General features: G+C 37.4%; 1 protein-coding gene across 1 annotated transcript; it reads left to right on the forward strand.

Annotated features, from left to right (window-relative positions):
• The first annotated feature begins 1,060 nt into the window (after positions 1 to 1,060).
• On the forward strand, positions 1,061 to 16,559 carry LOC105546638 (olfactory receptor 6B1). The gene is made up of 2 exons (XM_011989916.1): positions 1,061 to 1,106; positions 15,555 to 16,559. The coding sequence occupies exon 2, from the start codon at positions 15,580 to 15,582 to the stop codon at positions 16,513 to 16,515; it is 936 nt and encodes a 311-aa protein (XP_011845306.1). The 5' UTR covers positions 1,061 to 1,106; positions 15,555 to 15,579; the 3' UTR covers positions 16,516 to 16,559.
• The last annotated feature ends 413 nt before the right edge of the window (positions 16,560 to 16,972 follow it).

The following is a 16,972-nucleotide window of genomic DNA, read 5'->3' on the forward strand; positions in this document are numbered from 1 at the left end:
AGAAATGTTGGTTGAAAGTTGGAGATTTTATAAAATGCTGATAAATATATTTTTCCAGCATCAGTAGTTTTCTGGTATATGGTTCTGCTATCTATATATTTAGGAAATTTGAAGCATAAAACTTTGGAAACATCTTGGATGTTCTAGCCAGACTGTACTTGTTGATGCTTCTTGGGTACCATTTCTTGGGATACTTATCAGAAGCCAAGTAAGTACTTGAGGGTTGTTTTCATTAAATTACTACTTTGCTCCCCTGTTCAAAGACAGATTTTGAATGGTTATAAATTATTGCCCCTGCTGAAATCACTTGGTATTATTTTTCTCACTGTAAAGGTTAGTATTAAAAATTTCAAAACTATATATTTGTGCCTTCTTAGTAAATACAGCACATCCAATCAAATGTAAACACATTTCAAACATCAGTTGAATTCAGCTTAGGTTTTCCCAAAACCTTGGTTAAAACATGAGACTATTGGATTTTTTTTTTCTGAAAGTTTTCTCCTTTGATTCACAGAGGTCTCAATTATATCTTATTCTAGCTTAGAGCTGCGTGTGTGTTTGGTGGGGGTTTTTGTTTTGTTTTGTTTTGTTTTTAGTTTCAATCTTTGCAAATTAAAGAGGGCCAGAAAAATGTGGCATCAAGCAAGCAGATAAAGATAAGACTATGAGAGAAATTGCTAAGTGTGCCTAGCTTTGAGTATTTTCTTCTTTTTTCTGAGAAGGCCTTAAAGAAATTATGGTATACTTAGAATTGTTGAACACATACTTACTCTCCACACAAAGCTACAAATTGTGTGACCCATTTCACTTACCTGAAAAGTAGAGAAATGGCTTCTGCATCAGGATAAAAAGGGGATGGACCAAAACAAAAACTAAATATTTCTTATATTCTATGCATTTAAAGTACCCCTGTAATTGACAGAATGAACATATTAGATACAAAACCTTGTGTAAGAGGCTGACTTTTCCAAATAAACTTCTTTTATGGAAAAAAGTTGTACATTTCTCTCTGTTGAAAGAAAAGAAATAAAAGCCAGAGTGATAACTTAAAAATGAAGCTGCCACCCACAGGGGAGGAGGACTTGGATAGAGCCCAGTGACAACAAGTAAGTTTTAATTAGGTCTGATTAAGCACTTCCCTCTAGGAGGCCATCCTAAACCATTTCTTCCTGCTTCACAACCCTGTTTATTTGAGGCGCAGCAGGAAGTTTATACTTTACAGGTGGTCTTTCTTCATCTTGGTTTTTATCTCCATTTGGCTTACACATCTGAGCAAATTACTCACTTCCTGTGATTCCAAAATCAACCCCAAAGTGATATTACAAAGTTATCGTCATGAAAATGTGATCAGATAATATGTAGCCAAAACAGTAGGAAGCAGAGATTTATGGAGTTGTATCAGATATTTAATAGAAAAAAATATTTTTATTTTTATAAAATATTGATGTTTAAGGTATTTTCAACCTTGTAAAACTTAGTTATCTATTATTTTATACTCTAAATAAATGTTTATTTTCATACAAACTTTGTTTATTGTTTTATGGTCTTTTTCCTCAAGGGTATCTCATAAATTATCTGTTTCATACCCTGCAAAATCTGAATGTATCTTTGCCTGAATTATTTAAATCATAAATTTTTCATTTTCTCCTGGATCATTTCCATAAGCACAAATTCGATATGCCTTTGCCATCTGAAGGAAAAAAGAAACTCCTTAAGACCACATCATGCCTACCACTTGAGAATAAATCATTTTTAGATTTAAAAAAATAGACCACACTATGCATCACCTTACAGACATGGTCCCATTTCACTATGCTCCTTTACATAGAGATTCCCTGAAGGAAATAACTGTACCTTTCACTCTCATGTTCTCCCCTTCCATCACTCCCCATGAGATGCAAATTAAAGAAAGAAAAAATAAAATTAAAAAGAAAAAGAAACAAGCTTTCCTGTATTGGGCTGACTTATCCCAGAGGCAGCAACAGGCACAGCCCAGACCTAGGAAAAGCCTCAATAAACACTATCTGAGGAACTAGGACACAAAGGAATGTGCTCTGGAGACTCTTTCAACACTTCCTCAACATAAGAAGGAGAAAAACAAATTTTCCTTTTTCTTATGGTATGAGTTTATAGATTTCTGTTCTGTGTAAGTAGTAACTTTAAATTTTCTGTTTTATCTAAGTGGTACAGTGAAGGTCACGAGTTGTCTGAGCAGGCCTGAGCAACAGCCACCTGGGCGTCATAGCGAAGGTTATGAGATAAGCCCATGCAAGATGCTAGAGCAAACCCTAGATAACAGCCATCTGGGCTGCATAGCAAAGGTCATAGGTAATTCTGAGTTATGCACCTATCACAATTTGATTAACTGCCTTTGTTCTGCCTCTGTATCCTTGCTTTCATGCCTCTATGCTTCATGCCACTGTAAGCTTGTTTCAAGCTAGCCCACCCCCTTTCCAAGGTATGTATATAAGTCAAGTGCTGTCTTTGTTTTTGGCCCAGCGTTTGGATGTTAAGTCTGCTGGGTCTGAGTGCACTCAATAAAGATCCTCTGGTATTCACCCCGTGGTCTCTCTGGTCCTCCTGATTCCTGCTAAACTAAGGTTTTGATCCTACCATTTGCCCCAAATCACTAGTGTATAAATCACTAGAATTTTTCATATTGCTAAAACCAATGGTCAATTTCAGTCCTCATCTCACTCAGCCTCTCTAGCAGAATATGATACAGTGGATCCCACATTCTCCTTGCATTCCTGTTACCTCATTAGAAAGTTCTCAGACTCCCATGCGGAAGCCACATTCTCTTTTAGATGTCTGTATATTAGATGGTTCACATTCAATCTCAAATCCAAGTACACTAATACCCAAGCTGATCTCATCTAATTTTATAATATCGGTAAACACTAAGGACTCCCAAATTATACACACCCAGCACAGCTCCAGTATCCAGCTGCCTACTTGATAACTCTATTTAGATTTTCACATATCCAGGCAAGTCTCTACTTTTACTCCCACCACCAAAATATTCCTCTTTATTATCTTAATATATGGCATAATTTTTATATCCTTGTTTCCTCCATTTTCCTCATTACATATTCAATCCATAAAAAGCAAATTGTTTGTCTCCACATTCAAAATATTGATTTTAGAAGCTGTGTAGAATTATGAAAAGAACACCTGCCATGAAAAATTAAAGAGCTTCCTAAGCAAAAAAGCAAAAATAAAACTATTTTTCAGTGTTTGAATCTCATCTTTCATGACAGGTAAGTTTTGATTGAGTGTTGGACACTGTATTTGGAAAACTGTAGGGGTAATTTGAGGCTCTACATAATGTTACCCTCCTCAAGAAATGATTTATTTGACTTCTAACAGGCAATTATCTAGGAGCTACTTTATGAAGTGTTTTTATTTTTGTAATTTCTTCTTACTCCTAGAGAAGACTACTTTAGAAATCCCAGCTGACTATATAGATGTTTAGAAAAGATCTGTTCCTTAATAAGCCTGGAAAGGCAGCTGTTGCTTTCTCAGTTTTTTGAGTCTACCATAAGTTCTGCCCATTTTCTTAGTCTCTTGACCACTGTTACTCCGTAACATTGGTTTTAAGGCATTTTTCAGTTTTATGATTCATGATAAAAACAATTCCAAAGAAATATAGACATTGACACTATCAGACTTAACTATAAAATAACTGATTAACATATTAACATGTTTAAGAAAAGAGAAACCATGCTGGAGAATATTATCAAAAATCTGGAGTCTACTAAAAGGAATCAAATAGTGTTTTTAAATTTAATTGTTAAAAATAAAATTAACAGTCTCAATAGCAGACTAGAGAGAACTGCAGGGGATTTGTGAAGTAGAAGATAAGTCAGTAGAAAATAACCTGATTCAGGGGAGAAATAAAAAAAGAAGAAAAATTTAAAACAGTGTTAGTGATTTATGGGATATGCTAAAAAGGTTTAACATTTGGATCATGATGAAAAGGTCTAACCTACTTGTAACTGCAGACTCAAACTGAAAGAAGAAAGAGAATGGAAAAAATAAATTTGTAAGACATAATGGTGAAACATTTTCAAAAATTTAATAAAGTCATCAAAACACAGATGCAAATCTCAAACCGGAAAAACACAATAGAAACATACCTAGGTATATCAGAGTAAAACTGCTGCGAACCAAAGGTAACACAATTTTTCTTTTTCTTTTATTTGTTTATTTTTGTGTGTGGTGGGGGGAGGGGTGGGACAGAATCTCACTCTGACCCCCAAACTAGAGTACAGTGGCACAATCTCAGCTCACTGCAACCTCCATCTCCCTGGTTCAAGCAATTCCCCTGCCTCAGCCTCCCGAGTAGCTGGGATTATAGGCGCATGCCAACACGCCTGGCTAACTTTTTTGTATTTTTAGCAGAGACAGGGTTTCACCATGTTGGCCAGACTGGTCTCGAACACCTGACCTCAGGCAACTCGCCCACCTCAGCCTCCCAAAGTGCTGGGATTACAGGGGTGAGCTGCCGCACCCAACCACAGTTTTTCTTTTTAAAGTATTCATAGAAAGAAATAAAATTATCTTCAAAGAACCAAGATAGAAGCAAAATGTTTTCTTCCCTAAAGGAGGATCGGAAATCTCTCTGCTCCTACCATAAGCCTGGCAAACAAAATCAACATTTGTTTACCTCTGGGGAAAGGTCAGAAAGCCTTCATGCCACTTGTCCAGACAAAAGTGAGTTGCTACTGAGGGAAAAGTAGAAGTAAAAGCAGTTTGCTCTTAGGGAAGAGGTAGAAATCCATTCAAGCTAGGATCCTGCCCTGCTACGAGGAGTCCACTAGGAAAACAGCAGAAACTCCCACCCATGACCAGTCACAAATAAAAAGCAGAGTCTGGCTGCCATGACTGGTGAGATGAGGTAGGAACACCAGTTCACAAGTCTCAGGTTTATAGGGCCTGACTAGGATGGAGGCTGGATCAGGGAAAACAAGAATATCTTTGTCCCTGTCACAAGCCTTGCACCAAGTAAAAATCCACAGCACCTATTTCTGGGAAAGAAGCCAAAGTATGGAGATATCTTGTATTACAAAGGCAATGCTAGGCTTGGTAAAATTTGGGTAGAACAGGAACACTGATTAAAATCTCCTATTTAGGTTCAACAAAGCATCAATTGTTCATGGTTGGAAGAATTTGAAATCTGTGGATCACTGAAAGTAATTATAGTAACAGTACCCAAAAACACCTCAACCACTTACACACATAGTCTGACAGAAGGACCAGCACCCCATTTTTAAGTATAAATACTCTATAGCCTAGTCTCTACTGTTCTTTTACCAAGAATTTCCAGCATTTAATAAAAATTACGTTTCAAAAGCAGCAAGAAAATACTTACTCTTTGTTAAGTGAAAACATTCAAAAGAATCAGAACCAGGAGTGATCTAGACTGGATCTATCTATTAAACAGGAATTTTACCATAACTATAATTAGGATATAGCAGAAAACATGAGCAATGTGCATGAGAACATGAGAAATTTTAGTACAGAAATAAAACAGAATTTTTATTTTACTTTTTTAAGAAACAGAAATAAAACTGCTTCTTAAAAAAGCAAAATAGAAATTCTGGAAACAAAAAACACAACAAAACAATAGATTATTTCTTTGATGGGGTTAAGACTGACTATCACACAGGGAAGAGTCAGTGAACATGAGGTTATGGAAACAGAAATTATCCCAACTGGAATAAAAAGAGAAGAGTGAGTGGATAAAAATAGAACAAGCTGTACAACAACATAAAACAATCTAACAGATGTTTAATTTGAGTCTAAGAAGAAGAGAGAGTAACAAGGCAAATGAAATATTTTCAGATATCATGGCTAAAAGTTTTGCGAAATCAATGAAAGAAATCCCAGATTCAATAAGCTCAGAGAATCATAAGCAGGATAGAGAAAAAAAATCATACTCAAATTGCCAAAACTCAGATACCAAAATAAAATCTTGAAGATACGCATAGAAAAAGAAATATTATACACACATACAAAGATAAAATGACAACTCACCTATCATCAGAGATGAGGCACAGCATAAGACAAAGGAGGACACCTTTAAAATGCTGAAAAGAAAAACAAAAAATCTAATCTGGAAATCTATACACAGTGAGAATTTCTTTCAAATATGAGCATGGAATACTTTTTCAGATAAACAAAACTGATGTACTTTATCGCATGTGAGTGCACTACAAGAAATGTTAAATGAAGTTCTTCAGGAAGAAGAAATGTGATTCCAAATGGAAATTTGAACCTACAAAAGAAATCAAGAGTGCCAGAGATGGCAAAAATAATGAAGGTAAAAAATATTTGTTTTTATTATTCGTAAATAAGAACTGACTGAATGAAGTAAAAGTAGTAACTGTATTGTAGAGTAAAAGTAAATGTATTGTGGAGTTTATAACACACTTAGAAATAAATGCCAACAACAGTAGCACAAAGATGAGAGGGAAAAAAATGGAAGTGAACCATTGTAATCTTTTTACATATTTTGTAAAGGACTATAATATTATTTAAAATTGGACTATGATAGACTAAATATTTATGTTTTAGGCTGGGCATGGTGGCCCATGCCTGTAATCTCAGAACTTTGGGAGTCTGAAGTGGGTGGATCACCTGCAGTCAGGAGTTTGAGACCAGCCTGGCCAACATGGCAAAACCCCGTCTCTACTAAAAATATAAAAATTAGCTGGGCATGGTTGTGGGCACCTGTAATCCCAGCTACTCAGGAGGCTGAGGCAGAAGAATCACTTAAACTTGGGAGGCAGAGGTTGCAGTGAGCTGAGATCGCACCATTGCACTCCAGCCTGGGCAACGAGACCAAAACTCCGTCAAAAAAAAAAAAATTATGTTTTAAAATTTAGAGCAACCACTAAACGCATTTCAACAAAGGTATAACTAATAAGCCAATATTAGGTATAAGATGAAATTAATAAAATTAGTTAATAAAAAGGTAAAAGTGTAGAAAAAGAAAACAAAAGCAAAAGCAACAACAGCAACAAAAAACAAATAGCAAAATGGTACACTTAAACACAACTTCATCCCCTAATAGCAGTAAAGGTAAATAGTCTAAAAGACAATGATTAAAAAGCAGAGAACAACATGTAGAATTGAATAGAAAGATCCAACTATGTGCTCTCTACAATCAACTAATTTTTAATATAAAAGAGTAAATTGATTAAATGTAAAAAGATAAGGAAGATCTACCATGCAACACTGTGTCAGGCAGCTGGAGTGACTATACTAATTTCTAATAAATTCCCACAAGAAGGTATATTACCAGAATTAAAGTAGCATATTGTATAATAATGGAGTTGATTTTTCAAGACAATATAATAATTTTAATAATCTAATAATAGCACTAAAAATACAGAAAGAATAAATAGACAAACCCATCATTATTAGTGGAGATGTTAACATAATTTTCTCAGTATTTGATAGATCAAGTAAACAATAAGAAAGTCAGCAAATATATGGACGACCTGAACAATACCATCAACCAGGTTAACCTAATTGACATTTTTGTAACATTCTACTCAGCAATAGAAGACTACAAATGTCAACACATCTGAAATTGAAATTATACAGAATATTTTCTTTTAACACAATGATATTAAATTAGAAATAAGGAGCAGTGATACTAAATAAGAAATAAGGAATAAACCAAAACCTATGGAAAAATCCCCAAATGTATGAAAGTTAAACTCTATACATCTAATTAATCAATAAGTCAAAGAAATCACAAAGAAAATTAGAAAAAGATATTTCAAATTGAACAAAAAACAGCTTAGAGAAAAATATGAAGCACTAAATGCTTTTGTTAGAAATGTCTCAAATCAATGACTCAGAGTTTTGCCTTATGAAACTAGACTGAAAAGATAAAACTAAAGACAGAAGATGCAGAAGAAACAAAATAAGATAAAAAATGATGAGGGAAAACAGAAAAATAGTAGAGAAGTTTAATGAAACCAAGAGCAAGCTTTGAAAAGATCAATAACATTGAAAAATGCCTAGTTAGACTGATCAAGAAACAAAGAGAGAAAACACAAATAAGGACACACACAATTAAAGAGAACACATCTCTACAGATCCTGCAGACGTTAGAAACAATACTAAGGTAATAGTTTAATAGCTTTATACCAAAAATTCAAAGAACTTGAATGAAATAGTGAAATTCCTGAAAAGTCAAAAGCTGCCAAAGCCCACATAAGAGAAAATAGGTAGTCTGACTCCCTATCTATGAAGGCAACTGATTTTATGTTTAAAAATCTTTTTGTGGAAAAATCCAGGTCCAGATGGCTCCACTAATGAAGTCTACCAAATACAAAAAGATAATATAGTACTACTTCTACACAAGTCTTTCAGAAAATAGAAAAGAATACTGACTATATTATTTTATGAACCCAGATTTACCTGAAGACAAAACCACATATATAAAAAAAAGAGGCCGGCCAGAGCGGCTCACACCTGTAATCTCAACATTTTGTGAGACCAAAGAAGGCAGATTGCTTCAGCCTGGGAGTTCAAGACCAGCCTGGGCAAAATGGCAAACCCTGTCTCTACAAAAAAAAAAAAAAATTAGACAAGTGTGGTGGGGTGCACCTGTAGTTTCAGCTACTTAGGAGGCTGAGATGGGAGGATCACTTAAACCTGGGAGTTTGAGGCTGCAGTGAGCCATGATTGTGCCACTGCACTTCCACCTGGCAACAGAGCGAGACCCTGTCTCAAAACAAGCAAACAAACAAACAAAAGCAAAACAGTCCAATAACCTTCATGGACACACAAACATTCTTAATAAAATATTAGCCAATCAAGTCCATCAAGTTACAAAAATATAATAGATTATGACCATGGGGAGTTTATGCAGGAAATGCAATGTTAATTAAACATCCAAAACTAATTCAAATCAATGTACTTCGTTTATCAACAGACTAAAAGGAAAAACCAATTGATCATCTTAATAGATGCAGAAAAGACAGTAAATATAATTCAATATTCATTAATGACAAAGACTCTAAGACTAGTTATATAAGATACTCCTTAACCAAGGATGGTGTCTAACGAATAACTTGCAGCTAACAACAGCTAACATGATGAAAGACTAATTTTCCTCTAAGACTGAAAATGTGACCTGTATGTTTATGCTTATCATTTCTCTTCAACTGAAAGTCCTGGCCAAAGTCATAGGGTCCGGAAAAAATAAATAATAGGGATACAAATGAGAAAGAAACAAAATAAAACAATTTTAAATTTCAGGCAATGTTATTATATACATAAAACATAAAGACTCTACATACATATATACACGTATTAGACATAAAAGAGTTTGGCAAGGTTGCAAGTGGCAAAGACAATATATAAAGTAAATATATATATATACACACACACACATACACATACAAATAAAAAACCATCATTAATGAACTAAGGAATTCCATTTCTTCATAGCTCCATAAAAACAACTAATGAGGCCGGGTACAGTGGCTCATGCCTGTAATCTCAAGACTTTGCGAGGCCGAGGCATGTGGATCACGAGGTCAGGAGTTCAAGACCAGCCTGACCGACATGGTGAAATCCCATCTCTCCTAAAAATACAAAAATTAGCCACCATGGTGGTGAGGTGCCTGTAATCCCAGCTACTCAGGAGGCTGAGGCAGGAGAATCACTTGAACCTGGGAGGCAGGGGTTGCAGTGAGTAGAGATTGCACCACTGCACTCTAGTCTAGGCAACAGAGCAAGACTCCATCTCAAAAAAATAAAAACAAAAACAAAAACCAAAAAACAACAACAACAAAAAACAACTAATAAGATGGCAAAAACTGTCAGAATTAGCTTTTGTTTAACTATGGATTCTAGCCAAAAGTTAAAACAAACAACGGAAAGATTAATGAAAACAGAAGCTGCCGCATTGTAGTAACAGAGTTTTGGGCATTGAAATTGCCCACCTGTCCTCTCTCACTTCCCAGATTGGTGTCAGCTGTGAAGATAACAGCCCACACTTCTGGTGCAGATTTAACAACGTGCATGAGAGACAGCAATATCAACCTTATTCTCAAAGAAAATTGGTTACAATTTTCTAACCATTTGGAAGCCAACTAAAGGCCTGGTGGAAGGGTTTACCTTTGTTTTGCTTGACTGGAGTTTTCCCAGGTCTGGGGTAGCTTCCTAGGTGCCATTTGCTGAATGCAGTTAAAAGCAAAAGTATTGGTTGCAGCAGTCTTGGTCTAGGGATAAAAGTGGGAACAAGCAACAGACAGAAAAGATTGGGAAGAAAATAGGCTGGGGAAGAAGGTACATTGGAAAATAAGGGATTTTTATAACTCAGGTGTATACCAGAAAACTAAGAAAGCCATGTGCATATCCAGAGCAGAATGCATGCTCAGAAAAGGCCTGTGAAGGCCCTAACATTTCACCTCTGAATGACCTTCAGGCTCTGCCCAATAACAATTGACAGCTAAAACCGAGTTGTAATGGCCAAAGTGTTGAGGTGTGCCCCAAACAGAACTAGTGTCAACCAATGGTGAACAAAGAACAATAGCAAAGAATCAAATGCTCCTTAAAATAAAAACAAACAACAACAACAAAAAACTGGACATAACAAAAATATACGTGGACTCTGAAAAAAGAAGGCAGATAGCCAAGGGACCTCAGGCACAACACACAAGTTCTCAGAGTTTCCTTATTGCTTCCCATATATACTGAACAGGGAACTGCAGAAGGTTTCAACCTGAAACTAATTGGTATAGGGAAAAAAAAAGAAAAAGAAAAAACTCCAAGGAAAGCCTGTACAGCTGAATTCTAGGATAAGATTGTGTCAACATGTCCTAGAATACAGCCAATTTTTATCTACTAAATATCTCCATTCTAGAATTGCTTGTATAAAATGTTGACTCCAAGAGTCAAAAATGATTGTTACAGTAATTCACAGAATCTTCTCACAGTAGATGGACATTTTCTGTCTTTGGAGGAGCAATGTGGTCCCCCTCAGTGACGACCATATCACAGCAGCTTAAAACCATGTTGAAAAATTGTGATTAATATCAAATAATACATTTTAGACAAGTCAGAGTTTTTCTGAGACTTGGAGATAAATCGAGGCCAGAGATTTGAAAGAGATGCCTTATTTTTATTTGCTACTATTTGGTTTTCATACTTCAGTCCTATAAGAGAAATTGTATTGAAGACTGCTTGCTTAATTACCATAAACGTGTGGCTCTCCAGACTGAATTATTTATAACTTTTAATATGTTTCTCTCCCATTGCATCAAATCACAGTGAATCTGATAGCTTTTCTTTGTGAGGGGGCAACTTAAGAGTTCTGCTGGCTACAGAAGAAGTGACTTTTAGTATACTAGAGCTTTGTACCAGAATGTGAACTATTAGTTAAATGGTACCCACGGGCAGCTGACAAAGTAACAATAAATTCTGTCATGATAAATTTACTTAGTGAACAAGTTGACATAAGTATCTAAAACAAAAACTGTCATTTAAACTTTTATTAAAATGTAGTAATATCAGTCTCCTTTGGATATCAATATCACATTTGGAGCACTTGCATCATCATCCTGTTTCAAGTAAGCCAAAGATGGAAGAATATTTGAAAGTCTGTACATAGAGATTTAACTGCAGTACATTTTTCTCTTCATCTGTCAAAAAAAAATATGGCTCTTTCCAAAGTGTGTGGTCCCAAGTGGACTTTTTTTTTTCTTATGGAACTAATAACATATAAAACAATTAAGATCACCACAATGGGCAAATGGAAATTTCTCTTGAATCCCACAAGAGAACTGAGCTGCCATTGTCAAGGTTATTTTCTCTTGGGTCTGGACAGACATGTAGGCAAAGTCTTGGTACTCTATAAAGCCCTCAGAATCCAAAGGTCTTCACAGCTCAGTGTGCCTAAAATCACTGCCGTGTTCACCAGGAAGGTGATGGGCACCCCGGTCCCAGGGTGCTGGAAGAACCAGCCTGGTGCCACATCAGGCACATTAGATGTAGTCCTGGTGCCTAGGGCTCTCCTGTCATCTTATCCTGGCTTTCAGCTTGAAAGCAGTGGGGCAATCTGTACCCAGTCACTCTTTCTAGGTTTAGAAAGTGGGTTCCTCACATCTATTCAATACCTGCATCTTTTTCTTCTACTTCTTCCTATTTTAGAATCGGTGAAGGCTTTGTTTTCACATATCATCCTATCAGAAGCTGCTGTGCCGAGGTAAGTGCTCCCTCTCACAGCATTACTTTCTCACTATGCAGACAGCCCTGTTTCAGGCTCCTACAGTGCAGCAACATTTAAACTCTAAAATGTTTAATGTTTCTTTGTTCTATCCACTCTCAATTCCTAGCAATCAGTCCAGATAATATTCTTGTCTCCCCGAAATCTAAGTGCAGCCAGTTATGCAGTGAGCTGAGGGAGCAGGCTCCCCTTGCTACTTTGGAGACATCTCTTGGTGTGGATCAAAAATAAGTGCCCCAGATTATGATCCCAAACTTTAGATCCCTACCATGGACCCGATGACCTGATATCCCTGTACTGCAACCGCTGCAGCTTCCTGGCAACTTGTTTGTGGTGGTGGCTACAAAAACTACTGCTGTTTTGGCAGGGGCAGAGGTTAAAAGTCCATCAAATTCAAATTACTTGGAACCTACGTATGTATAGAACCCTGACAAAATTGGGGAGAAGTGCATAGCAGCAGGCATAAGAAACAAAGATGTTTGATTCTAGACCGGGGGTAAATCTGCTATGAGGGGTAACAAGTTTGAGTATGCTTAATGGAGTAAAAACTATTATAAGTAAAAAGGCTCTACATATTTTGCAGTAAGATGATACACAAAAATACCAGTATGCAATAATTAGTGCCTGTGCACCTTTACTTAGTTAATGAGAAATAAGGAATTCTTTGTTTTTCTTGTAGAGCTTCCTCTAGAAGTGAAAACTTATGTAACTTATGAAGAAGTATAGCTGAATATGTCCATCTTTGTTTCTTTGACAAATGTTATAAGCTAGAATGACTTTTCTTTTCTTTCTGTGTATCTTTAAGTGTCTGCTGTGAGGGTGCTTTTTAATGGGTCTATGAATCTCTGGTTTGGCAACCTTGTCCCATCCGAACCCACCCTCCCACATCAAAAACAAGAATATAATAAGAGGATATTGTCATCCTGCTGACAAACAGTGATTACTAATTGTCTATACTTCAAGATGATTCTTAAATGCCGCACTATTCCATGATCTAGTCCGTGACAATAAAGTCTCTCTCTTTCTCTCTCCAGTCATCTCTTTTCTGCTCATTCACTCACTCACAATTTGCCCACTCATGTAGCAATTATGAATTGCTCTCCTGAAAATTTCAAGCTGTTTCAGATCTCTGTGCCTTTGTTCACTCTGGTTCATCTGCCAAAAACGCCTTTTCTTCCTCCTAATTTACATTTCAAAACATATCCAATCATTATCTATTCTCTGATACATTTACCAAGCATTTCTATACATTCATTTCTGCTATGTGTGTCTGACTGAATATGTACTTGTGTCATATTGCTTTCTTTTTAACATTTGGGGTCATCTCTAATAGTCTCAGCTTATAATAAAATTTCAACAGAATTAAAGAACATTTCATAAAATAGTCAGAAATTTTAAATGTAAAATACACTGGTGAGTCCAAAATGTGATATTCTTCATCAGTGTGTTTCACTCTGGTGGCTAAGGACAAGCCTTTGTAGTCAGCCCTGGGCTTTACGATTCTGATTTTATCACTGTCTAACTTGAAAATATTATTCAATCTAGCTAAACCACAGTGTCTTCTTTGAAATTAGAATAACAATGTATAGTTAACATTGTTTTGTGGATTAAATGGGATATTGCATGAAAAGAACTTCCCAGCATCTATTAAATACTCAATAAATTATCATTAGATGATTTTCTGAACTGTGATAGTTAGTAAGACAGTTAGTAAAGATAGTAAAATAGTAAATGATGCCATCTAACTAACTACCTTAGTAAATGGCATCACCTCTAGGTAATAAGCCCTATATTTGAGATTCCTCCTTGATTTCTTTCTTTCTCTCACCTTCCATATCCAACCCACCAATTACTGTTAAAGGTTCTACTTCTAACGTGTATCTTAAATCCACTTCTCTGGAACCACAGTATCTAAGTTCACTGTCGCCTATTCTGAGTAGCCTCCAACTAGTTTCATAGCTCACAGCTCACACTCTTGCCTCCAAGGAGTCCATTTTGCAATGACAGAGTTATCTTTCCATTGCATAAATCATATCATGTCCCATTCCACCTTTGATCTTTTGCTTGTTTCCCACTGCTTTTCGACCACTGTTCAGATCCCCGATTATAACCTCTGGGGTCCTGCACTTCTGACCCTGCCTTCCTGCCTTCTTCCTTGGCTCCTTTCCCATCCATTACAGCACGGTAATTGCACCTCCTTCAGCACAGCTCCCTCCCACCTTAGCCCTTCAAAGAGCTGGGGCCCTAGAATCTTTCCCAGCCTCAGTATCACCTCCTCAAAGGTCAGAGGGACCTTTCCTGATTACTTTAGTGTTATGTTCTGTCTGTTAACCTTGATAGAAAATATTTCCAATTTTATAATGCATCTCCATCTTTGTTTGCTTATCTTTAAAAATCTCCACTCAGTGATCCCCACCTTCACTCCCAAGAACGTCACATTCCCTGAATGAGGCCCATGTTTACTTCACTCACGGCTTTGCCTTGGATCACAGCAGCTCCTCCCCTCCCTCCTGTTAGCATATTCTTACCTTCATCACTGCTCTAATATGGGGGAAAATCCCCTTTCATGATTATTGCTATTAGTTTTTATACAATTTCATTTACATTGACTCATTTGGATTTTGATTCTCAACGACATAAGCTGAATAAACATTAATATTCACATTGACAACAGAGGAAACTGAATCTGAGAGAGGGTAAGATTTCAAGGTCATAGCAAATCCGTGGCAGACCTTTGACTTGAATGAAGTCCAGGGGATTTTTAATACCGAAAAGCCCAAATCTCTGCTACTCACTTTCTCATGTCCCTCACAGGTGATGACAGCTACTCTCTATCTCCAGGGATGGTAGATGAAAATAATAGCATGTGAAGGATAAAGGAGTTGTAAGGAAGAACTTCCAGAGCTCTGGGTAGGTGGTGAGACAGGAAGGTCAGGTGTGTCTTTTGGAATTGGCAATTGTAAAGTGTCAGACGGTGCAAGATAGTAGAAGGAGCGTGGGTTTTAGACTGAGACTTCGATGTGATTCCTGCCCTGCTACCAGTGACAGCTTGGTCAGTTACTTAATTCCTTTCCAAGACACGATTTCTTCATCATTAAAGCAGATATTATCACACACACACACACACACACGGCTATGTGGAAATTAAATTACGTTGTGTGCCTCACGTACCCAGTTCATGGTCTGAACTATAATATGTATTAATAAATGATAACTGTTACTGTTACTGATAGAGAAGACAAGGATGGAAAAATATAGCTGGACCAAGGAGTCTGATCAAATGATTTTTCCTCCCCAGGAGACCTAAGCCCTGTGTCTCCAATATGGAACTGAAGAACCACACACGAGTCACCAAGTTCATTCTGGTGGGATTCCCTGGGAGCTTGAGTATGCGGGCAGCCATGTTTCTGATATTCCTTGTGGCATATATTCTGACAGTGGCTGAAAACGTGATCATCATCCTATTGGTGCAGCAAAATCGGCCACTGCACAAGCCTATGTACTTCTTCCTGGCCAACCTGTCCTTCTTGGAGACTTGGTACATCTCTGTGACTGTGCCCAAGTTACTGTTTAGTTTTTGGTCTATGAACAACAGCATCTCTTTCACACTCTGTATGATACAACTGTACTTCTTCATTGCACTCATGTGCACAGAATGTGTGCTCCTGGCCGCCATGGCCTATGACCGGTATGTGGCCATCTGTCGCCCACTCCACTACCCGACCATAATGAGCCATGGGCTCTGCTTCCGCCTCACTCTTGGTTCCTGGGCCATTGGCTTTGGCATCTCCCTGGCGAAGATCTACTTCATCTCCCACCTCAGCTTCTGTGGTCCCAATGTCATCAACCACTTCTTCTGTGACATCTCTCCAGTACTTAATCTTTCCTGCACAGACATGTCCATAGCTGAGTTGGTGGACTTTATCCTGGCACTGGGCATCTTCCTTTTCCCACTCTTTATTACTGTCCTGTCCTACGGATGCATTCTGGCCACCATCTTACGCATGCCCACAGGAAAACAGAAAGCGTTCTCCACTTGTGCCTCCCACCTTGTGGTGGTCACCATTTTCTATTCAGCCATTATTTTCATGTATGCTCGACCTCGAGCTATCCATGCCTTCAACAAGAACAAAATTATTTCCATCTTCTATGCCATTGTCACTCCTTCTCTCAACCCTTTCATTTATTGCCTAAGAAACCGAGAGGTCAAGGAAGCTCTGAAGAAACTGGCATATTGCCAGGCCAGCAGATCTGACTAGTCAATTGCAATTGATTAGAAAGAAAGGTCAAGTGGGAGCCTGTATGGCTTCCTCCACCCTTTCTCCTTTAACGACTCAGTTAGGACATTGCCCATGTTAATATGACATCACCATGTCTACATCAATCTCAGGCCCTTGGGTGTCTGCATCTGGGCATATGGTCATTGCTCTAAGGCCATACACCTTCTAGAGAGCTAAAGAAAATAATTCTCAATGGTTGTGACCCCAAATGGGGTTTTTAAGACTGTGAGTAAATTTATAACCAAGTTGAGTAGGAAGAGAGATGGTGATGGGTGAGTTAGCTGTTTTTGGATCTGCCATACACTAATAGCTCTGGGGCCAACAAAATAGATGGTAGCTTCCTGATTTCCCATCTTTCTAAGACAGAGGTAGCAACTCCCTCAACAATCTCATTCTTGATGTTGTGCTGGGAGTAAATTTTGGTGGCAGAGACTGC

The sequence above is a fragment of the Mandrillus leucophaeus genome, unplaced genomic scaffold (genome assembly GCF_000951045.1).
Source record: "Mandrillus leucophaeus isolate KB7577 unplaced genomic scaffold, Mleu.le_1.0 Scaffold365, whole genome shotgun sequence".
Taxonomy (NCBI): Eukaryota; Metazoa; Chordata; class Mammalia; order Primates; family Cercopithecidae; genus Mandrillus; species Mandrillus leucophaeus.

Bases quoted from the DNA above. Each gene is read 5' to 3' on its own strand.
- LOC105546638 (XM_011989916.1), top strand. From the start codon at position 15,580: ATGGAACTGAAGAACCACACACGAGTCACCAAGTTCATTCTGGTGGGA.